This window comes from Cetorhinus maximus, chromosome 18, assembly GCF_964194155.1.
Source record: "Cetorhinus maximus chromosome 18, sCetMax3.hap1.1, whole genome shotgun sequence".
NCBI lineage: Eukaryota > Metazoa > Chordata > Chondrichthyes > Lamniformes > Cetorhinidae > Cetorhinus > Cetorhinus maximus.
The window spans coordinates 25,547,380-25,572,262 of NC_135896.1; the positions used below are offsets into that span (position 1 = coordinate 25,547,380).

At 40.5% G+C, this 24,883-nt stretch overlaps 1 protein-coding gene across 2 annotated transcripts in view; it reads right to left on the reverse strand.

Moving 5' to 3' along the window:
• Window positions 1-1,621: 1,621 nt before the first annotated feature.
• The window catches only part of LOC144693002 (rho-related GTP-binding protein RhoJ-like), a 42,612-nt gene continuing 19,350 nt past the window's right edge, over window positions 1,622-24,883 (reverse strand). The window contains exons 2-5 of one of the 2 annotated variants that reach the window (XM_078562241.1): window positions 23,933-23,991; window positions 6,365-6,529; window positions 5,876-5,971; window positions 1,622-3,971 (exon numbers count right to left, since the gene is read on the reverse strand). In XM_078562241.1, coding sequence (XP_078418367.1) covers window positions 3,825-3,971; window positions 5,876-5,971; window positions 6,365-6,529; window positions 23,933-23,991 — 467 coding nt within the window. In that variant the 3' untranslated portion in view covers window positions 1,622-3,824. Of the gene's footprint in view, window positions 3,972-4,726; window positions 4,850-5,875; window positions 5,972-6,364; window positions 6,530-23,932; window positions 23,992-24,883 lie in introns of those variants that run through there. The other variant, XM_078562242.1, reaches the window with a different exon arrangement.

Consider the following 24,883-nt stretch of genomic DNA (forward strand, 5'->3'; position numbering starts at 1 on the left):
AGCACTACCGTATGAGATGGAGTTCATGGAGGGTTGAGGTGTATCATATATCTGAGTGTTCAAACTTAATGCATGGTTCAGTTTAAAAATCCCGAGTTCATAGTCAATTTACAGTTTTTGTGTGTATCTGCGTTTAGAAAAGTATCTCTGTTCATATTTAGATTGTCTTCACACTGATACTGTTTCAAATATATGATTCCACGTGGCGTTTTGTGGTTACTTCTTCTAGAAAAGAGTGAAAATGTATTGCTTATTTGAACTATTTTCTAATTCCATCCTCCTCCCTCAATCTTCCGTGATCTATTAACCATGCTCCCGGTGGTTTTAGCTTACTCAAATATTCCTCTAGATTTTCTTCATTTTTTGAGCTAAACGGTGTCTTCGAAATCTGAGTTGGAGACACTGTATGCTTCCACAGCTCATACACTTGCTTTCAAAATAGGTTTACTGACCTCGTTTAGCTTATATTCATATTTTAATTGCATGAAATAAACGCTGAAAGAAATAATAAAATTTTCCACGTGCATTAGTTCCGGGAGATTTTCGGTTGCTTGGCTACCTACTCATGAAGGAAAGCAAACCTACACTGTAGTGTTCCCAAATTCACATCACCTACTGTGACAACTAAGAAAACTAACTCCGGAATATAGTGCTCTTGAAAGGGTTTGACGTACATCTCTTTGTTAGCTAGTTAATAGGGGCCACTTGCAAGTGTAAGAAATGCAAATGAAACATTAGCTTTCCCTAGCAAGCTCTTACTAATAATAAAATTAACAAGAGCCAGAGGTGACTGACAGTAGTGTAACAAATCATTCTGGATATACCTATTTACTTCAGTCACCATGGATGCAACTATCTGGTTAGGGTGATGTGAGCTGATGTAATGAAGAAATTGTATCAAATGAAAAGTCACAAATCAATGTAATTTAGAATAGAACAAAAAAAAATGCACAGGATCTTCTTAATAAACAAAACACTACTCTAGCATCATGAAAATGACTTTGTAAAATGCCACGATTATGCTTCCAAACATTCAGGAAACTTCTGGTAAACATTATGCACATATTGAAGAATACAGATTAAGGTCCAATTGGCATAATAGCAGAATTGATAGCGCTAGTAAAAATATTTGGAAAGTCTTAATCTAGCAAATCAAACCATGATGATTCCAATATTGAAATCTACTGACTGAGCCAGTGTTGCTGTTTTAAAAAACTTGAGTTCTTGGAACTGCTTGAAATTATTCTACACAACTAAATTTAAAGTTAATTGGAGCACTACTGCATCATATGCACTGTACACAGAGAATAATACAGTTGTCAGCACAATCCTGATTTCAAGTGATAAATCTCTCTCGTTTGTAAGTATTTATAAGTACTAAGTATTTGTATAACATAAATCATAACGTAAATTATACATGATAACCATATTTTTATCTGCAATTTATTAACAGCCCAGAATGCGCCACTAAAATAATGGCCGGTTTAGTAGCGCTTGCCATCATTAAATGTGTAAATCATCTAGCAACTCGTGGCGAGTAAGTGATACCCTGTGAATTGTAAATCACCACCAGTTGCTGGATGAGTAGCACCACTGATATTAAAATTTTATTTTTTTTCTTACGTTTACTTTCTGTCTCTTCTCTCTCTCTCTTTTAATCCAGTTTTGCCCTTCCCATTTCTCTTTCTGTACCTTCTCTGGCTGTATTTCACCACCACCCCCCCTCCCCCCCCTCAGCTCTGTCATTCCTCAGTTTCTTTCTCAAAACTTGAATCTCGCTAGTTAAGGAGTTAGAGTCTAGGTCTCATTGTTAATCAAGGTTCCAGATGTACCCGTGCCTTTACCCTGCCATTATCAGCTTGAAATTTCAACACCTTACAGGGCAAAACACTTGAGGTCAAGGGTGAGGGAAGAAGTCTAACAGGGCACACTGCAAACTGCCAAACTCCAGCAAATTCTGGGCCAATATGCTTTATCAATTGAGAGGAATAATTTTGGAATTACAGTAGCACATGAATTAAAACTGAACTGAGGTACATAATGAAGATATTCCTATTAGATTTTTCTAGTGTCACTGATATGTAGCTCACTATTCATCATTACATCAATGTAATTTTCTCCTTGTTCCTTTGTACTGGTCTTGACTAAAACAAACTTTTTATTATATTTGGCCCGAAGAATGTAATTCAAGGCAGCTTGCATCCATATGTTAAACATTGTGCTTTGAGAAAAATAAAATTTCAATTGAACATTTGGGGCCAAAAAACACAATTTGGTGTGAATAACGTGAAAAGGACATTTACCCTTTGGAGGAGTATATTGAAAGAAATTTGCCACCAAACTATCCTCTCATCATCTACTGGTCTGCTTAGGATTGCAGTAGTAGAGGTCAGGTACAGGGAGAGCACAAGATGACCAGAAGCAAGCTAATTGTTCAAATGCAAGTCAATGCTGGAAAATAATTAATTAATTTATTGCTGAGATCATTTTTTTCCTCTCCGTTCTATTTTCTGGCTTAACTGTACTTTATGTTAACTGCAATTGAGTGGGAAAGCAGTGACTTGATCACTGGCTTCAGTCAATGCCATTCTGAACTGCCTGTTAAAAGTTGTACAAGAGTGAATTATTAGAAACCCTTTCAAATTTTCTCTCTCTCCTGCGAGGATGCGCCTGCCCTCTGCTCAGCATTTCCATATTGGAGTAAAAGAATTAAGGCAGCATTCCATCACTTAATGACGCTATGGATCAATACTTCAGTGCAAAATGCTACCAATCCAATTACCAAGCAGACTTGCTCTTTTCCTTTTAAAGCTCACTTTAATGAACCTTGCTTTCACTTAACATGCTACTTGAACTTTAAGCAGAGGAAGATATTCCTAAAATGGAGAGTAGCATACCACTGCAATCAATGGGTGGCTGATCAATAGGTTTAAAAAAAAAGAGTCCTAACAGTCCAGAACACAAAGCATCATCAATACAAAGATGCTGTAAGAAAACAAAACAAAAGGTATTTGGGCTGCTTGGACAGTCTTGTGCCATGAGAGAATGAAGTTGGTCAGTTCAGTTGTTGTGGAGTTAGGAAAGTTAGGATAGCATGATCCCATTTTAAATCTCATGTTTTCGATTCGAAATGTAGTGCTGGTGTTATTTTATAATGCCAGTTTGCTAATCATACCATGTGGCCGTTATCACTGTGCTTCTGAAATAATGGCTTATACAATAAGAAGTTATTCATTAATCCTTACATAGCTACAAATGTTCAGATGCCTACTATAAGTTGCATTAATGCTCATCCAGCTTCAGGAAGGCAGTACTGTATGAACAAATACTACTGAGGTCTTTAAATTGCATTAGCTGAGCTTATAATTAGCTGCATAAGGCCACGAAAAACTTAGCCAAAAGTAACAGGGTTCCGCTGCAGTGCTCGATGTGTTCTGTCTAGCACCTTTGGCTCTTTTGCTCCTCAGACTTCCCAGTAACATCCTTGCCATAACAACAGGTATTTTTAACAATGGCTCAGTGCTTTGCAGCCAGGTTTGAGAAAAGATGCACACCTGGCCATTTGAAAAGTGAACGGCAGTTAGCAGTAAACTAATATGACTTTTGTGAGGTTTGATAGTTTTAAGTTAGTCCACTACTGCAGCTGGTTCCTTATTGGACCCGTTCTCCATCTCTTCATCATATTAAGGAACCAGGAAAGAAATGCTTTCCTTTTCCAAATATTTTCAGTAAAAAGCTTACTGTTTTTACAATCAGCTTCACTCTTATTAGTCAACTGGAACTTGCTTTCGTGTAACAATCTTCCTTTGTTCTCTTGCATTGCATCATATAATTGCACAACACACACGACATTTTGTACAACCTCTTTTCCTCTTTTTGGGATGGAAAACTGTCAAAATTGCTTCATCAAACACTGCCTTCAAGCCTTTTTGTGTGAGGGCAGAGCATTCCAGGTAACACTGTGCTCCAATCTGAAAGAATGAGAAAAGAAATCACAATTAAAAAAAAAAATCAATTAACAACACCGTGGGTGTACCTATGACACGTAAACTTGCAGTGGTTCAAGAAGGCAGCTCACCACCGCCTTCTCAAGGACAATTGGGGATGGGCAATAAATGCTGGCCCAGCCAGCGACGCTCACATCCCGTGAATGAATTAAAAAAAAAGACAGAACAACAGACCTGTTGCCAAATGAATCAGATGTTATAAGGTTTAAATTATCCATAGCTTTTAACCAAACATTTGTGTCGTACAGCAGGTCCTTTATAATGTTACAGCATAAACTAGGAGTCATGGAAAGATGATCATCAGATATGGTAACATTCGAAATGTAAATAGTGAACAAGAATCTCAGTTTTCCCAAACGACACAAGCCAGAAAAAAAAGACATGCCCAAACTGGTCAGGTTACAGTGCTTCATTGTGTAACCACATTCACCATCAGCTTATCTGACTATATACTGCTATATTGTAATTGACAGATCATGTTCTATTTGAACTTCCTGGGAATGAAAATAATTTTATACAGATATACATTTGATGAACATTTTAATTTGGAAGTCCCATAATTTTATGCATGCTGAAGTAAAAGTACCTTTAAATAGCAATAACTGCCAATATTTTTTTTGCTAAAGAAGAATGTAACAACTAAATTAAACATTGCTATTACTAATAAAATGGATTTTCATCCACTCCCAATCGCATCATATAATTTTGATAAATTGCCTATTGTTTTCAAACACAGGCTACATGTTTTGATATGGGATTCCATTCTTGCTGTCTTGTTTTTTCATTTTTCTCTTGAATATTATTTTTCTCTGCTGAGGGCACTAATAAAATTGATAGTATACCTGGAATAAACAAATGAGGCAGTGAGGGCCAAAGTGTGGGTTTTGAGACTAGTTTTGCACAAGTGGGAGCATTTAAAAAAAAGTATCACTTCAGTTTTTGTTTTAATCCTCTTGGTTTTATAATTTCAAGAACAAATGTTGGTTTAGGTTAAAAGGTAACTCTTTGGAAAGAAAATATTTGCCACAAAGATGAAGTTCCAAATCTGATTGCAGACTTTCAAAGAAGTAGCCTTATTCCACTTAGGTTGGACACCACATGAAGAATAACCATCAAGCCAAGATTATAAAGCATTCAAGGGGTCTGTTAAAACATCTGAAAATTTGAACCTAATGCAGAATCTTCTTCAAATGCTTGAGAAAGTGGATAAACTCCTGCTTGCTTTCTGAAATGAGCCAAGAGAAGAGTTTTGCGCACATATGCAAACATAACAATGCAACTGTGTTCCTGTGAGCTACCTACTGGTGTCAAACTAGTAGCCTAAATGACCATAGGATTTGTTAACAAGAAATTCCTGTGTGATTTTTGGTAGCAGATTCAATAGTAATTTAGGAAATTGGATGAAATGCAGGGCTATAGGGAAACAGCAGGGGAGTAGGACTAATTGTGTAACTCTTTCAAAGAACTGGCACAGGTAAGATAGGCTGTATGGCCTCCTTCTGTGCTGTATGATTTTATAAAGAACTGGCACCAGTTTCCCTGCAGTTTCCTGCTGGTCTGCTTCTTCCATTGTAAAATAACTCCACACAAGTCAAAACTACAGAAATTTCAGTCTTAAGGACCTTTAAAAAAAAGAGGAATTTAAATAGTAACTCTTCAGAAAAACCTCTGCCAGTTTTCTGAAATACATCCAGCAATGCTGTGGAGAACAGTTCCTAACAATGCAAGTCTCCATCATCTAAACACTCACTTTAACTGCTGCCTTTACTATGAACAGTCTTAGCAGTAAAAAAAAATGGTCCCACATGAGATGTGCCTAATTGCTAATGTATAATAGTGTGATGCAAAAATCTCCAAAATAAAATTACCTCTTTAGCCAACTTCACACCTTGTTCATATGTAATGGGTTTTTCCTTCATATGAATTAATCGGGCCAGTGTTTTGGGATCATCTCTTAGATCAATCTGAAAATATATTTGATGGGACAATGTTAGACTTTCATGTTAACTTTTAAGTTCAATAACCTTACCAGAGCACTCACTGTTATTTACCAACATGCTTCTGAGTGCAAAGTTCCGTAGAATAACTCTTAATGCCCTGTGGAGGGTGGGGTACAGATGGCAACCTATGAAAATACACTTTAATAATCTGCCTTCAAGTACTGCTACAAATGTGACCATATTACATTTGCACTATATCAGTTCGCTTTCATTTCCAATTTTCTGATTATCTCCCTTAATGAAAAATATCACTCAGAGAGAAACAGGGTTTTCATGGAAAGCTAATGTTTTTGAAAAGAAGGTAGCTTAGAATGAGAGTAACATCCATTCCTGTTCAGTTGTAATGTGGTATCATACCTGAGTTCCAATCAATACATAAGGCACATGTGGCATACATGCTTTCAGTTCCGGTACCCATTCCTCCTTCACATTGTGGTAAGATGCAGGATTTACCACAGAGAAGCAGATCAAAAACACATCAGTGTTAGGATAGGAGAAAGGTCTTAGTTGATTGTAGTCCTCCTGTAATAAATTAAGAGGAGGAGAAAGCATTAAAAATCAACCTGAATCTATTCTGCTTTATTCTGAAATAAATTTTGCTTGTACTCTTGCAAAACTTTGGAACACCAAAACAACATTTAAGAAATCACATTCACAGAAAAAGCCCAAATGGTTATACTTACCATCTCTAAGGTTGACATGCGATCGGTTTAAATAGACAATTCTGTCTATTAACCAACTAGACACTATTGTTCTGCAGGTGAACAGTTTTTATGACTGTTCTCAAGTTGCAAAATCCATTAAATGAATTAAAAGTATCCATTAAATTAATTATTTCTATTGCACTTGGATAATTTACCTTTATTTTCTCACTTCTCAGAACATTCAAATAGCATATTACAAAACAAAACATTGCACAAGTCATAAGATAACAATAAATTAAATGTTGTTCACGATAAATGCTGTTCACCACATCAATTTGGGTTCTGTCAGTCAATGGATATTTATGCACTTTCAAATCCCTTAAAAAAAGCTAAATGCACTAGAATTATACATTGATATTTAATGAATAAGTTCATTTTCAATTTTTAAAAAAAGTCTTCCCAAAAGCCTTTTCTCTGAGATGGTCTATTAAGAACCAGAGTTCTAATATTGATCTACAGGAGGCACACCCATAGTACAATCAAGTGTGACCATGTCAATTTATACCTTAGAAGAGTAATGCTTCAATATTGATAATACTTTATCTACTGGCTACCCTGATGATAGACTGAACTGGTGGAATGGGAACCTTTTACTGTAGAATTAAACTATTTGACAAAGTTTTCTAGATTATAAAGCTGTTGTCCCAATTTCATGCTGCTTGAAACAACCCCTTGCCCATGGAAGCAGAAATAAAATCGCACACAGCTTTTAAACCGTCTGAGTGATTAAGTAGGGAGTCTGATAAAAGGAGTTCCCAAAGTTCCCAGAAATCCTGCTCTCCTCCCAATTGAGACCAATTAAGACTATTGAAAAGCTCGTCAATAGTTTTTCATGGTTAGAGATTCAAATTTCTAAGGTTACTGTGCCTTCAGAAACTGACCAGCTGAAGGCAGGCAGGAAGAGAGTTGGGAGCTCATCAGGGCATTACCATGGCCCCATCAGAGTCGGGGCATAAAGAGGGGCCAGGCACTTGGTAAGAGGGTTCCCTTGGCAGTGCACAGGTGACAGAGAGAGTAGGCACTCTGCACCGGTGCAGTGAATGAGGTTGGCACCCACTTCGCATTGCAGGGGCAGATGACTGGGGGCAAGGCTGACAAGGGCAACCTGGCAACACTGCCCAGAAGGATGGCTCTAGCTGGCAATGTGGGCACGGCTCTCAGATTTTGGTCCCAGTGGCGATGAGGGGCAACACCCTCTCTACAAGAAGGGAAGAGCCCTGGATATCATGAGGGAACAAGGGAGGAAAGAGGGGCAGGAAGGTAACAGAGGGAAAGCCCTCAACACTGGATCTACTGCTGAAGCTGGAACTACCTGGACATGAGAGAACCAGTGCTACAGGGGACTGCGATTCCTCAGGCAGACGGTCACAGACCATCTGTGCCCTCATTGCCAAAGACCTCGCACCTCACAGCATTGATCGCCATATCCTGCCAGTGAACCCTCAAAGTCACTGGGATCTTTGCATCTAGATCCTTCCAAGGATCAGCAGACCTTTGTGGCATCTCATAAACGGCTGCACACCAATGCATCTTGATGGTCACCGATGCCCTCTTTACCAAAGTGACAGAGCACATTCATGCAATGACAGACACAGCCCCATAAGGACAAAGGGCATTGGGTTTTGCCTCCATCGCTGGATTACCTCAGGTGCAGGGCATCATTGATTGCACCTATGTGGTCATCGAGGCACCTAGCGACTAGCCATTGGGATCTATTAAGAGGAAGGGCTCCCACTCCCTCAACATCCAACTGGTCTGCGACCACAACAAGAGTTTCCTCCATGTGTCTGCTCACTTTCCTGGCAACAGCCATGATTCCTTCATCCTCTTTCAGTCCAGGCTGCTTCAGATCTTCAATTCGACCCCCAGAGTACATGGGTGGATCCTAGGGGACGAGGAATGTCCCTTGAATGTATGGCTCCTGATGTCTCTGCGCGAACCCCAGACAGGGGCAATACAACCAATGGCACCTGCTCAACAGGACAAGCAGTACCCAGGCCATCAGGCTTCTGATGGTGTGATTCCAGTGCCTGGACCATTCAGATGGTGCCCTCCAATTCCCTCCTGCAAGGGTCTCAGTCATTGTGGTGGTCTGCTGTACTCTCTGTGACGTAGCCCCTTAGAGAGGCGTGGACTTTGAGGACAATGAGGTCCTGAAAGGAGGCAGCTCATCAGGCGAGGAGCAGGAGGTGATTTTTTTTTTCTTTATTCTTTCATTTGTTCAAAAGATTTGTTGCCCTAATTGCCGTTGAACTGAGTGACTTGCCAGACCATTACAGTGGGCAGATAAGAGTCAACCACTGTGATGTAGATCTGGAGTCACAAATGGGTAAGGGTGGCAGATTTCCTTTCCTAAAGGGCATTAGTGAACCAGATGGGTTTTTATGACAATCAATGATAGTTGTGGTCACCATTACTGAGACTAGCTTTCAATTCCACATTTATTAACTCAATTTAAATCCCACCAGCTGTGATGGTGGGGTTTGAACCCATGTCCCCAGAGCATTAGCGTGGGCCTCTGGATTACTAGTCCAATGACATTGCCACCACGCAGTGATGAGGCAGAAGGAGATGGAGGGAGTTCGTGTTGAATAGAAAGATGCCCCTGCTGCATGTCGAGGTGGCCCCCCCTCCTGCCACCCTCCGGGAAGTGGACCTCTTTGTCCTTTCCCTCAACCTCCAGGTTGCCATCGATGAAGTGAGGGGCTGCCCTGCCCTGGATGCCAGGCCTCCAGCTCCCCTGTGATACTTTACAACTCTCTGATGAAGTGGAAGGCTTTAGCACAGATCTCTCCTTCAGGCCAGCCAGCAGTGTCAGTGATGGGTGCCATGGAAGTCTAAATGAGTCCAACACTAAGAACTATAGAATAGATCATAGAATGGTTACAGCACAGGAGGTGGCCATTTGGCCTGTCGTGTCCATGCTGGCTCTCTGCAAGAACAATTCACCTAGTGCTACACTCCTGTCTTTTCCCCGTAGCCCTGCAATCTCTTCCTTTTCAGATATTGATCCAATTCCCTTTTGAAAGCCTCACTTGACCTTACTTCCACCACACTCTCAGGCTATGCATTTGTTATGACCCCAGCTAATGTTACTACTGGACAAATCTGATCCCAAGGTGGAACTCAGCTTGACAGATCCTAATTTTTATTTTTTTGTTTATATATGTGGAGAGGGGCTACTGAACAGAGTCACAGGAGTCAGCTGATGAACTTTTAACAAAAGAATAAAACATTTATTAAACAAGAAAAGATGAATTTTATTACAATATTCCTTGACCCACAACAATACCTTTACAGATATATACAGGTTTATAAAGATAACACAAATTACAAAAGCTATCTTATACTCTAATGTTCACAGTAAGTACACATTCCATGTCAACCAATAGGCAACCTGTGGTCAGACACACCACACTCTGAAACCAAGTGACAGATGCTACCTCAAACAGATGCTATGGATCTCCCTTCAACTTCCCCGCAGGCACTTGTCACACCATGAGCTAACCAGTCTCACTGAACTCCATCTTTTACACGAGGGCTTCCAATCTCCTCTCTTGAATCTACTCCCAGTAGATTCTCTCAGACGCCTTCCACAAGGATCCACCTACAAGGTTTCGAACTCTACTTCCGATGTTCTTCTCCCCTGGATTGCCACGTGCATTCAAACTTCCTTGCTCAGCCGTGAGAACACCACTGCTTCACATGCCCATTGTAAAGAGTTACAGACCTTCAGTTGTCTCCTTGGATCTTCTAGCTTCTTGAAGTCTGCTTCCTGCAGCTTTCTTCTCTTTAAGCCTGAAGCTTGGAGCCTTCTTCTTTGCTCCTTATCTTTACTTCCACAAAACAAACTCCTGTTCTTCCTTGACGAGAAGGTCCTTTTGGGACCCCTCCTTGGCTTTGGGACCTTGAGGTTCTTTTAGGAAATCTACTCTCTCTCTGGAGTTCCCTCTCCCTGGACTCCTGGCTTCAACTTCAGTTTGGGACCATGTGTGCGTGTGTCCTCCCTCTCCAGACCCCTGTTGCTAGGCAACAGCAGAGTTTTTTTCCTACTCTTGTTGGCTTACACGCTCCTTCAAGAGTCATAAAAAAATTTCATTAGAAATGCAGGTATACAAACAGAGCTTTAGGCCTGTCATCTCCAGTCAAAAATGAAACTAGATCCCAGGTTTAACCTTTCAACCCACAAATAGAAAAAAATATAAAATGAACTTAAATTTAAAGATATACCTTATTCTTAACACAAATATAACTTACTTAAACTATCTCCATTTCCTAACACATTCCAGATCCTAACCATAAACTGTGTAAGGCAGGTTTTCATCATGATGCCACTGCTTCTTTTGCCAATTACCTTAACTCTATGCCCTCTGGTTCTCAATCCGTCCACCAATGGAACAGTTTCTATCTCCTCTGTCCAACCCCCTCAGGATTTTGAATACCTCTATCAAATCTCCCCTCAACCCCTCTTCTCCAAGGAGAACAGGCCCAGCTTCTCCAATCTATCTATGTATCAGTAGTCCTTACACTAAGTCATTTTGGAAACATTCTGGTGAATCTTTTCTGCACCTTGTAATAGTTTAATAGCACCCTCATGTGGCCATTTGTATATGTATATATATATATATATATAGATATAGCCAAAACCGGATTAAATTAGTTTCTGTTGGTACTTGACTTTACATGTGGCATACTGTCTTTTTTCTGTCCTGCAAAGATATCACAGCCTGGTGATGAGGACAGGATTTTGGATTCTCCAGCTGACCACATTTTGTTGGAGAAGCTTCCAACAAACCAGTAGAAGAATTGAGAGATGCTTTTTGCTGATAAATAGTTTTAAAAATCCAGTCGGTTTGCACACGTGAGTGGACTGACCTTCAAAGACGGCTGCATCAATAGGTATTATTGGGCGACTGGGAGAGTATAGCCGTGACTGAGTGGATCTAGAGATGTTTTAAACTGCTAATAATATCCTCAATGTTCCTGATAATCCGGATGTTAATACAGGCAATGGGGGAAAATGAAAAGGGCGATATTTCTGACTGAAGCAGGCCCAGGAGTGTATGACACACTCGAGAATTGGCTCGCCCCCTGCTAAACCAAAAGATATGCCACTGTCAGACATTTTCTGTCTTAGTCATATTTGACTATTAATACACACATGGGTCTTTTTCAGTTTCATAGGCTGCCATTTCGTGTTTCTTCAGTCTCGAAATTTTTCCAGGGATAATGAACCAAATTTTGTCAGGAATAAGGGAGCAGTATGCTATTTGGGTGACATACTCATTTCAGCTCCAAACAGGTTGAAAAAGGTGCTCCAACGTTTGGAAAAGCATGGAGTTTGGGCAAAGGCGTACAAAGGTGAAATGTTTCAAATCTCTGGGGTCACAGGGGAGACAAAGATGGGTTACGTCCTGCCAAGAGTAAGGTTCAAGCAATGAGAAATGCATCACTTCCTCAGAATATCTCTGAGCCCAGTTCCTTTTTGGGCTTAGTGAATTACTACGGTAAATTCATACCAAATATGGCAACATTATTGTGTTCATTGAATGAACTTTTAAGGAAGGGTGTTCCATGGAGTTGGACAAGGGAGTGTGACAACGCATTCCAGTTGTGTAAAAGTCAATTGGTAGATGGTACAATGCTTGTACATTACAATGTCTCCAAAAACATTAAGCTAGCATGTGATGCCTCTTCACACGGAGTAGGACTGTGATGTCTCATGTGTTGCATAATGATGAGGAGAGACCAAATGCATTTATCTCATGCAGCCTCAGTGCCAGCGAGAGGAATTATGCTCAGATAGAACGTGAAGTATTGTCTTTGAGTATAGGAGTAAGAAGATTTCATAAATACTTGTAGGGTTGTAGTTTCACGATTGAAACTGATCATAAGCCTTGACAGCTAATTTGAATCCAAAGTCTCCAGTACCCACTTTAGCCTCAGCCCAAATGCAGAGGCGGGCTTTGATTTTGCTTGCTTATCAGTACAGACTTTAAGTACAGATGATCAGGAGATCATTGCAATGCCAATGCGATGTCTAGATTACCATCTCCATCAAAGGTAGAGCCCAACAGGGAAGATGTATTTTTCTTTTCACACATAGATGAGTTACCAGTTGATTACATTGGTAGAACAACTCTTTGGTGCCCTTAACTGGCAACAGTTTGCGACTATGTCACAAATGGGTGGCCAACACAGATACTGGGTTTAGAAATCAGGTCATTTTTTTTAATATATGCATAAGAATAAGTTGCCTGTTCATAAAGGTTGTGTTATTGGGAGCCAGAGTTGTAATTTCTGAAAGGTACAGATCACGGTTGCTCTGTGATCTTCACGGTCAACACTTAGGGATGAGCTTGACAAAGAATCTAGCAAGAAGCTATCTTTGATGGCCAGGGTTAGGTAAAGGCATAGAGAACAGAGTGAAGCAATGTAGATCATGTCAAGCTGTAGAAAAGCTGCAGTCGGTATCTTTGCAACCATGAAAACGGCCAGTTAGAGTATGGCAGAGAATGCACATAGATAATTTGAAGGGCAACAGCTATTCACTGTGATAGATAGCCATTCAAAGTGGGTTGAGAGATTTCTGATAAATCAAGCAACAGCTAGAAAAACTCTAGATATTTTGCGTAGTTTGTGGGTTATGGGTTCCCAGAGCATACGGTGTCTGACAATGAACCTCAGTTTTGTTCAGAAGAATTGTCAAATTTCATGAGAACAAATGTGATAAAACACACTAGGGTTCCAACGTATCACCCCACTTCAAATGGAGCAGCAGAATGCACAGACACACATTATTGTGCTCTTGTTAAGAAAACGCTAGATACAAACTGGAAGAAACATCAGATACAAATTGGAAGAAACATCAGATGTCACTGCATCACAAACTGGCAAGTTTTTTGTTTGTTTATTGTAACACACCCCACACTAATATAGACAGGATGCCAGCTGAACTGTTTCTTAGAAGAGAATCTAGAACAAGGTTTTCATTGCTGAAGCCACGTTTCGCACAGTCAGCAGAAGAGAAACAACCCAGGCAGAAAGAGAGTCATGATAGGGGTAGAGTGAGAGAAAGAAGTGTGAGGTTGAACCAGAAGGTTAAGGTGAAAGAGCATCATCATAAGTCGGTGAAGTGGTTACCAGGAAGAGCTATGAAAATGTGTGATCCTGGTACATATTTGGTCAAGGCATTTGATAGTGGAAAGGTTAGGTTCATACATTTAGATATGTTTTACCTTCAGAGGTTCGCAAAGGAGAAAGGAGTTAGGAAGAATCAAGTGACTCTGATGAATTGAATAGCTGGGATACGAGTAGAATACCAACAGTTACTCCAACACAAATTATGTCTGAAACCAGTTCAGATCCGAGTCTGAGTCAAACAGACATGTCTGGCGAAGTGGAAAATTCAATTGAAGGTCCAGGTCAAAATCGGTTTTTGTTGGAGAAAACTTCTCTTCAGACTCAGGCCCAGATGGGTGAAGGTCCTGAAAGTTTAGGTCAAGAAAGGAGATATCTTCTTAAGAATAGGATACCAGTGGTTAAGCTGGACTTGTAAATAAATGAAAAACAAGAAATGTATAGAAGTTGCATGGGATTTGAACATTGTGTACATTCTCATTAAGGAGGACAAGTGCAATAGCGTAATAGCACCCTCTTGTCGCCATTTGTATAAGTACGTATATACAGCCAAAACTGGATTAAACTAGTTTCAGTTGGTACTTGAGTTGACATGTGGCACGCTGTTTCTTTTCTGTCCTGCAGATATATCACACACCTCTCTAATGTCTTCACATCCATCCTAAAATGTTGTGCCCAGAACTGAATGCAAAACACCAGCTGAGGCCAAACTAGTTTTTTTTTACACAAGTTTAACATAGCTTCCTTGCTTGGGTACTCTATGCTCTTATTTTATAAAACCCAGGGTTCAATATGCTTTATTAACTGCACACTCAATGTGTTCTGCCACCTTCAATGATTTGTACACAGATACCCCCAGGTCCCTTTGCTTCTGCATCCCCTTTAGAATTTTACCCTTTATTTTTTATTGTCTCTCTGCATTCTCCTACCAAATGAATCACTTCACACTTCTATGGATTAAATTTCATCTGCCACCTGTCTGCCCACTCCACTAACCTGTTTATGTCCTTTTGAAGTTCTACACTATCCTCCTCATGGTTCACAATACTTCCATGTTTTGTGCCACCTGTAAATTTTGAAACTTATGCGCTATACACCAAAGTCAAGGTCATTAATACATATCAGGAAGAGCAGAGGTCCCAACACTCACCCCTGGGGAACTCCACTATAAACCTTCCTCTAGTCCGGAAAACAAGCGTTCACCACTACTCTCTGTTCCTGCCACTCAGCCAATTTCGTATCCATGTTGCTACTGTCCCTTTTATTCCATGAGCTCTAACTTTGCTCACAAGTCTGTTGTGCGGCACTATATCAAATGCCTTCTGGAAGTCCACGTACACCCCAGCAACAGCATTGCCCTCATCAACCCTCTCTGTTACCTCATCAAAAAACTCAAGCAAGTTAGTTAAACACAATTTGACCTTAACAAATTTGTGCTGGCTTTCCTTAATTAACCTATATTTAACCACATGATCTTAATTTTGTCCCATTGTCTCTAAAAGGTTCCCCACCACCAAGGTTAAACTGACTGGCATGTAGTTGCTGAGCTTCTCTATTCACTTCATCTGACTCACTACCATTCCCACCCCCAATGGCTCGAAGTGGACAGAAAACCTGTATCCACGTCAACTAAAGGCTTCCCCACACACAAACCTGAACTTTAATCAGTTTGCTCTCAAGGGCAGATTTCTGATCCGAAAATAAACCCAGTTTCTATTTCCTGCCTCCATGGCAAAAAAATTCAGCCCTAGGAGTACAGTCATTTTTCCCAAACAAAGGTAGGAAATTCCTGACTCTTTTTAACAAATTGCATTCCCAAGAAGTACATTCAAAGTTTTATAATTCACATATTTTATGAACCCATTTTACAATTAAGGATACATTTAAAATATTTTTTTTATCCTTCATGGGATGTGGGCATAGTTAGCAAGATCAGAATTTGTTGTCCATCCTTAATTGGCCTCAAGGAGGTGATGGGTGCTGCCTTCTTGAGTTGCTGCAGTCTGACCTTTCTGTGGCAGTTTGGACCAATTGAGTGGCTTGCTAGGCCATTTCTGAGGACAGTTAAAAGTCAACCACATTGCGCTGGGCCTGGGGTCACATGGTAAGGATGACAGATTTCCTTCTGTGAAGGACATTAGTGAGCCAGATGGGTTTTTCCGACAATCAATGATAGTTTCATGGTCACCATTGCCAAGACTTGCTTTCAATTCCAGATTTTTATTAATAAATTGAATTTTAAATTCAATCAGCTGCTGTGGTGGGATTTGAACCCACCCCCCACCCCCCCAAAGCATTAGCCTGGGCTTCTTGATTACTAGTCCTGTGACATTACCACAATGCTGCGTCTCTCCTATGAAGTCATTGTATATTTGAGTGCACATTCTTTTACATAGATTATAAAGTCATTTTCATAAAAGTTTTATGTAAAATTCATTTGACCCCTTCACTGAATGTGTTGTCAAACTAGTCCTGGATGAATTGAAATTTCATCCAATTATGCAAAAGGAAGATCAAAACTATTTTTTTTGATCAACATCAAAAACTTCATTCCCTTGCCATCAATTCCTTGTGTTTCAGCCTGTGACTGTGTGCAATGTTCTCAACCTTTCCATCCTATTTAACCTAGGGCTGAGTTTCCGACCCCATATCCACTCCATCACAAAGACTGCCTACTTCCACCTCCATGCAATGCCCATCTCTGGCTCTCAGCCCACCTGCGACTGAAGCCCACAAGCTTTGGTTACATCCTAATTTGGCTATTTCAATGCTTTCCTACCTGCCTCCCATTTTCCAACCTCCATAAACTTGAGCTCATCCAAAATTGCCTCTAGCCTAAGTCACACCAAGTCCTATTCACTCATCACCGCTTTGTTCACTTACATACATTAGCTCCAATGCACAGATACTTAGATTTAATATTCTCATCCTTGTGTTCAAATCCCTGCATGTTCTCCATTGCCATCTTCGCCCTAACTTCCTACAGTCATAAAACACTCCAAGAACTCGGTGTTCCTCCAGGTTTGCCCATATGTGCAGCCACCCCTACATTCACCCTGCCATTGGTGGTGGCACCTTCAACCATCTTGACCCTCAACTCTGGATTCTCGCCTCAAATATCTTTGCTTCTTCATCTCTCTCTCCCTCCTCCTGAGACACCACTTAAAAGCTACCTCTTTGACCAAGTGTTTGGTCATCTGCCATAATGTTGCCACCTTTGGCTCAATGCCTATTTTTGTCTGATTGCAGTACCTGTATTCACAGAATCACAGGATTTTAATGGCACAGAAGGAGGCCATTCAGGCCATCGTATCTACACCTAATCTCCAAATGAGCATTATGACCTAGTGCCACTGCCCTGCCTTTTCCCCGTACCCTTGCACATTGTTTCTATTCAATTAATCATCTAACGCCCTCTTGAATGCCTCGATTGAACCTGCCTCCATCACACTTCCAGGCAGTGCATTCCAGACCAGAACCACTCGTTGTGTTCTCACGTCACATTTGCTTCTTTTGCAAATCACTTTAAATCTGTGCCCTCTCATTCTTGATCCTTTTACGAGCAGGAACAGCTTCTCCCTACCTACTCTGTTCAGCCCCCTCATGATTTTGAACATCTCTATCAAATCTCCTCTTAGCCTTCTTCTCTCCAAGGAGAATAATCCCAAACTCTCCAATCTATCCTCAAAGCTGAAGTTTCTCATCCCTGGAACCAGTCTTGTAAACCTCTTCTGCACTCTCTCTAATGTGTTCACATACTTCCTATAATGTGGTGCCCAGAACTGTACACAATACTCCAGCTGAGGTTTAACAAGTGTCTTTTTTAAATTCAGCATAACCTCCTTGCTCTTGTACTCAATGCCCCTATTAATTAAGCCCAGGATACTATATGCTTCATTAACTGCTCTCTCCACCTGTCCTGCCACCTTCAATGATCTATGCACATATACACCCAGGTCTTTCTGCTCCTGTGCCCCCTTCAAAATTTCACCCCTCATTTTATATTGTCTGCCCATGTTCTTCCTACCAAAATGCATCACCTCACACTTCTCCACATTGAACTTCACCTGCCATCTATCTGCCCACTCCACCAACTTGTCTATGTTCTCTTGAAGTTCAACACTGTCCTCCTCATAGTACACAACACTTTCAAGCTTATCATCTGCAAACTTTGAAATTGTCCCCTGCACGCCAAGATCTAGATCATTAATATATATCAGGAAAAGCAAGGAGCCCAATACTGACCCCTGGGGAACTCCACTACAAACCTTCATCCAGCCCAAAAAATATCCATTGACCATTACTCTCTGCTTCCTATTTTTCAGCCAATTTTGTATCCACGTTGCTCCTGTCCCTTTTATTCCATGAGCAATAACCTTTCTCACAAGTCTGTTGTGTGGCAGTGTCAAATGCCTTTTGAAAGCCCATGTACACCACATCAACAGCATTACCCTCATTGAGCTTTTCTGTTACCTCTTCAAAAAAAAACTCCAGCAAGTTAGTTAAGCACGATTTCCACTTTCGTATTTAGTATTCTGAAGCATCTTTGAATATCTTACAACATTAAAGATGCTAGATCACTGCAAGTTGTTGCTGAAAATTAAAGACTTCCAGCAAATATAAAGAAATCTCCATTCTAATGTTTGTTTCAAATTAACTCTTTCTCTTTCACTGGCACTTGGAAAAGGAAATGCAACACGCACTAAATTCAAACTGATCTTGCACGATATCCCTAGGTTGCATGACTAGGCACACATGACTCGGGGGAGACTGTGGCATAGTGATAATGTCGCTGGACTAATAACCCAGAGGCCGAGGCTAATGCTCTGGGGGCACAGGTTCAAATCCTACCATGGCAGCTGGTGGAATTTGAATTCAATTAATAAATCTGGAGTTAAAAGCTAGTTTCAGTAATGGAAACCATCAATGATTGTCGCAAAAACCCATCACTTTAGGGAAGCAAATCTGCCATTCTTACCAGCCAGGTCTGGCCTACATGTGGCTCCAGACCCACAGCAATGTGGTTGACTCTTAATGACTCTCTGAATGGTCAAGCAAGCCACTCAGTTCAAGGGCGATTAGGGATGGGCAACAAATGCTGGCCTTGCCAGTGATGCCCACATCCCATGAAAGAATAAATATAAATTAATACTCTCCAAAAATCTACCCTGGCTGTTTGACATGAGGTGGCCACCAAAGTTAATGCAATCTCAAATGCCTAGGAGAATTTTTGGCAAATGAGAGAGAGAGAGAAAAAATGCCTCAAGAAGTATACCACGGTCAGGCTAGTCGGCATCGCACTATATAAAGCAAACTGTCAAAGTATGCTGATCACTAGAAATTTCCTCTCATCCAGCGAGATGGGGTTCTGGGGTCACGAGCTCTGAGGTAGCATTGCCTGCCATGGAGCTTTGACTGAATGTTAACAGCTGTGAGGCCCCTTTGAATCCTTGTGTTAGTTTGAATGGTGGGTGTGGGTGAACTGGCTAATCTTTGAGGCCCAATTCCTTCTCCAAAAAGCCAGTGGAAAAAGGTAGGTAGCCGTTTCCAAAAATCAAGAGTAAACACTTTGCCTTCCACCCCACCTCCCCCAACCCTCACTCTGGGGTCATAGCAACTTTCAAGCTGCAAAACGGATCACAGTGGGAAAAGGTTAGGGAAGCACTGCTCTTCAAACTAAAGCTGTTGGATGACTATTGGAATGTTGATCTCACAAAAGCAAACTTACCACATAATGGACGTGCACAGCATGTTCATTTACTCGCACCATAAACTTAGGTGTAAGGAGGCCATTTCATTGTCTCTCAATTACCAGTACACCCTCTTCAAACTTACCCAGGTCAGCACTATTTCTGCAGAAGAGAACAGGGTGGTGGGGAGGGGTGGGTGCGGTTAGGAGGTGCAAGAAAGTTCTCATTTCAGACCTTGGCCATTGTGATGCTGATCACGTGAGGCACCAAACCATCGAGGAAGTGGGCCAAGGTGAAACTGGAGACCTCACTAAAGTTTCAATGAATTTTCTTACTGTACTTTCTCTTACTCATACACAAACATTTCAGCGCGCTACCATAACACATCTTAGCTACATGTATACTTCTATTTCTGTGCTGTTCACAAATAGCCCCAGCAGCACAAGCCTCAGTGATGCCCACAGACTCAGCACCTTGGAGAATGCAGCATCACGGAACTGATCTGGAGCAAGTAACAACCACACAAGAGGAAATACACAATTACTAGGTGCACCCACCAGCCTCCCAAACAAAATTCCAAGAATGCTACTGGCCCCTCCAAGGTTCTTTCCTCCCTGCCAGCATTGCCCCTCCCCTCCCCCACCTCAGACTCCAACCGGCAACTAGCTCATTGTGGGAGCCAATTGATTTCCCCCTTGTTCAGAAATGACAGGTTGCATCGGGGCACATACTTGACGCCCATAACTTGTCAGTGGAATGGAAATGAGGTTGGGGCTTCTAAGTAGCTCGAGCTTCCTAGTGACAAGAAGAATGGGAGGCAGGTGCCGCCATCCACCTAGTTTGTTAAAATGAACAAATAGTCTCTCTGGTCCTTTTTCTCTATTAAATAACGCTCATTCACTTTCATCGGGTTTCACTCTGGATGGCTCAGAGTTTATAATCCCTTTCACATCTTTCAGAAAACAGATATTTCTCAGGGGTATATGGAACAATCCTAGCATAATGGATTGCTTTAATAGGACAGCAGCCTGGAAAGCAACTAACTACTTACACGATTATGTTCTGCATGTCACAAATGGCTTCCATGCGGATGAAATATAATTCCTCCAGTTCACGGAGGCTAAAGAATACTTCGCAGGTGCCCACAGGGCTAGAAGGGTACCATCTATGTTGCACTGAGGAATCCTACTACCTGTAAAAATGCACTGCTCTCATTTCGTTGCCAGTTGCCCATGGGGAAAAAAGATGAAAGTGCTTGTACTGGCAAACAATGCAGTCATTTACACTGTGACATGAACGAGGGAAGAAACTTTGTGCCTGCTGTTAGTGCTGGAGATTAATGTATATTAATGATAATTAGTGGATACTACTGAGAATCATGTGGTCAGTCTTCAGCTAATTGCATGCAGTGCACTACTGACTGACTGCTATTGCTGATGCCCACAGCTTTGAATGAACCAGTTGTAAGTTTGGGGCTGAAGCAACATTGAAAGTCTTGGGTAATGCTATAGCTATGGATGGAGCAGGCTGGAGGTCAGATTTTAGGAGATGGCAGAACTCTTATTGCTGACTTCCCATTAAACTGAATTTTACCAATGCAGCTTTCCAACAGCACTCCAAGGACGTGCCTCTATCTGGGGATAAGGTTTCATAGGTAAAGACAGTTGGCGCTTTGCAATTTAACCAACCTCATATCCTTTCATTTCCCCCTTCAAATGCTGGTTAACCATGTGGGTGCCACATCCAACATCTATTTTGAAATGCATTAAAATCTGGGGTTTATCTATCTGTTTCATGTTTCTTTGCTTCATACTATTGTTGTGTAACGTGGAGTTAAATCACGCAAGGATTTATAAAGTTAGCAGACAAGCAATTTTTGGTATTGGTAAAGTACAAGCTAAATGCGACGGTGATAGCTTATATTTAGTGCTGTCTAGCAATCCTTTAAAAAATCCACAAGATGCACAATTATAGTGTCTTTCACAACTTCTAACAAGCTATTTGTTGGCCAGTTCTGATTTACAATGAAAATTATCATAGAAGCAAAGACTGCAAGCCTTTCACATAAATCTCATTTAAAAATTAGGTTATCAAATCCTTAAATGCCATGTGCAAAAATAGCCAACGTTATGAAGAGGAAAATTGCTGTCTTCTATGCCAGGGAAGAGTTTAACCAAATTTGGCTGGTGGTGGTGGGGAGGCACCAGGATTTAGCAGCAGAGAGGAGTGACAAGATGGATATAAAATTAGGAGGGGCAAACAGCAACAGAACAAACACTTGGGTAGAAAGAGCAAGAATTAGGAGGAAAAAAATCAAAGCTGATTGGCAGGCCATTGGAATATGTGTGTGTGCAAGTCATGTTATAAATAACGCTGATGAGCTACATGCAGAAGTTGCCATATAATGGCTCTAAAAGACACCTGACTTAAACATGGACAGGAATGGCTGCAATGCACTTAGGAGGGATACGAATGGATAAAGACTGGAGGGGGATGGGGCTGGAGGGGGATGGGGTGGCAATACAGGTCAAGGGCATTATTACTTTCCTACAGGGAACAATATGCCACATGGTCCAAAGACTGAATCTATTTAGTTAGAGTTAAGGAACAGCAAAGTAGTGTTACAATGCTGGGTGTTTAGTGTAGAACCTCAAATAATGAGAAGGAGATGGAGAAGAAAATCTGTAGACAAACTTCTGAGAAATATAATAGCAATGGAGCAGTAACGGTAGGAAACTTCAATTACCCTAACATGATCAGGAAAAAGGAGAATAAAGGGCAAGTAAGGGTGAAGAATTCCTAAAATGCGTACAGGAGAACTTTCTTAGTCAGTATGTTTCTAACCCAATGAGGAAGACAGCAGAAGCAAAATACTGCAGATGTTGGAAATCTGAATTGAAAACAGAAAATGCTGGAAATACTCAGTAGGTCAGGCAGCATCTGTGGATAGAAGCAGGGTAAACCTTTCAGGCTGATGAACTTTCATCAGAACTGAAGGTTGAAGCAGTGCAGAATCTAGTTCTGAGGAAGGAAGTGGAGCAATGGAGTGAATGTCAGTGAGTAGGATAGTAACAGACTTCAGGAAGGACATAGAATGGTGAAATGGTCAGACATATTGCAGAAGCAATTAATGCAGTAAGTGCAAAGTGATGGTCCTTGGGAGGACAATCATGGGGAAGCAGAATAATCTAAATGGTACTATTTTGAGAGTGGGGTGCAACAGCAGAGGGACCTGGGACCACACATTCACAAATCTTCGAAGGTGGCAGGGAAGGTTGAAAAGATGGCTGAGAAAGCAGATAGTATACTTGGCTTTGTGAATAGGTGTATTGAATAAAAAAACAAGGAAGGCATGCTAAACTTTTACAGATCACTGGTTACCCCTTAGCTTGAGTATTGCATACAATTCTGGGCACCACCCTTTGCAAAGGCCATCATGACTTTAGAGAGAGTGTTTGGAGAAGGTTGCTAGGATGATACCAGGAATAGAGGTACTTCAGTTATGTGGAGAGATTGGAGAAACTGGCACTGTTCTCCTTAGAGCAGTAAAGTTAAGGGAAACCTAACAGAGGTATTCAAAATTATGAGGGGTTTTGTTACAACAAGTTTGGAGAAACTGAGTAATTGGCAAAAGAACTAGAGGGGAAATGAGGAGAAATCCCCCCTACCCCTCCACCACAGAGGGTTGTTGAGATCTGGAAGTCACTATTCGAAAGAATGGAGAAATCAGATTCTATAGGAGCTTTCGAAAGGCTTTTGCACATGTATTTGAGGAGAACTAATTTGCAGGTTTCTGGAGAAAAGGCTTCGTTGTGAGACTAAATTAGACAACTCTTTCAAAGTACAGGCACAGGCACGATGGGCCAAAAAGCCCTCTTCAATGCTGTAAATTCCTAAGATTTAAAACCACTGTAATATTGCATTGCATTTATAATGCGTGAAGCTGAAATCTGAACATATTGTTTTACGCCTTTGAACATCCAAAACATTCAAAATAAAATTAAGCCTGATCAATTTTGAAAATAAGATATGTAATCTGATCCAAGTACACAGAAAACAATTTCATGTAAAAACAGATCCAATAAGTTGGTTATAGAACATTATCCTTAACTTCACAAATATCAGCAAAGCTGCTGCTACAAAAGTGAAGTTGTCTTTTCCTGTTAGATTTGACAGGGCTGAATGGTTAACATGCATTTTACAATGGCCAAAATGTTTCTATCCATCAAAGCAATTCTGTAAGTACTGCACATCAAGTTAATTTATAACTGAATTCTCCCCCTAACTTTTGCAATTCAGTACACATGACCCAAGCTTAAAAGATGCTCAGTACAAGAATCCCAGCATATAGCACACGTTCAGTAGAGTAGGAAGTTAAGCTTTATCCATACCTGTCCAGCAGTATCATATAGACCAAGCAAATGTTGCTTTCCTCCAACAGTGATGGTTACTGCAAGATAAAAGAATTAAGTTAATTGTTACTCACAGGATTATTTTCCTAATGATAGCAAATAATTAACCATGGCTTGGGGCATTAAAATATAAATGGCAAACATGTGAAATGATTAGTTTTTAAACTGGGAAATGCTTATTAGATGGACTTAATCATTACTATAAATGGTGTTACTTTTTTTTTTACAAACTATATCTACAGTATTTTGTTGTCACTTATGACACTGGCTTACTTCAAAAGCACACAGGATAAAGACATATTTTCTACTTTCTTGAAAATATATAGAGAGGTTTACAGAAATAAGATTAAAATTTAAAATATATGTTAACAATAGTTATTAAAAATAGCAGAATAAAATTCAAGCCTCTCACATTTATAATTTATACTTCATTAAGGTTTTTTCAAACTGTCAGAAAAGTTACCAACATTACCACAATTCCACTTGTCAGACTAGGTTTGCCTATAAGACAGGTGATACCTATCACTTTCGTGGTTCAAACATACTCTATACAAGACCCTTTAGGCAACAGAAATGAGGATTTAAATTCAATGTAGTTTCGATTGAAATCTTACATGGAGATAGAATAACAAGTGTGCTAAACTATGATACTGTCTAATCTACAGAATCTGACAGTATCCCTCAAAATGCAGGAAATAAGAATATAGCAAAAAAAATGACTAGAGCTGTTTATGACTGTATTAGTAGGGTACATAACAGAGTGATGGCCAGCAAATCACCAACACAACTTTCACAACTGAGAGTTCAACAGCACAATTATTTAAAATTACTTTGCTTCAAGATTTGTGTCGCATTAGGTCACAATGTTTATCTTCCATCCTTTCTAGTCTCCTGAAGGTATACAATTCCACTGGCACTCTGCAGAACCTC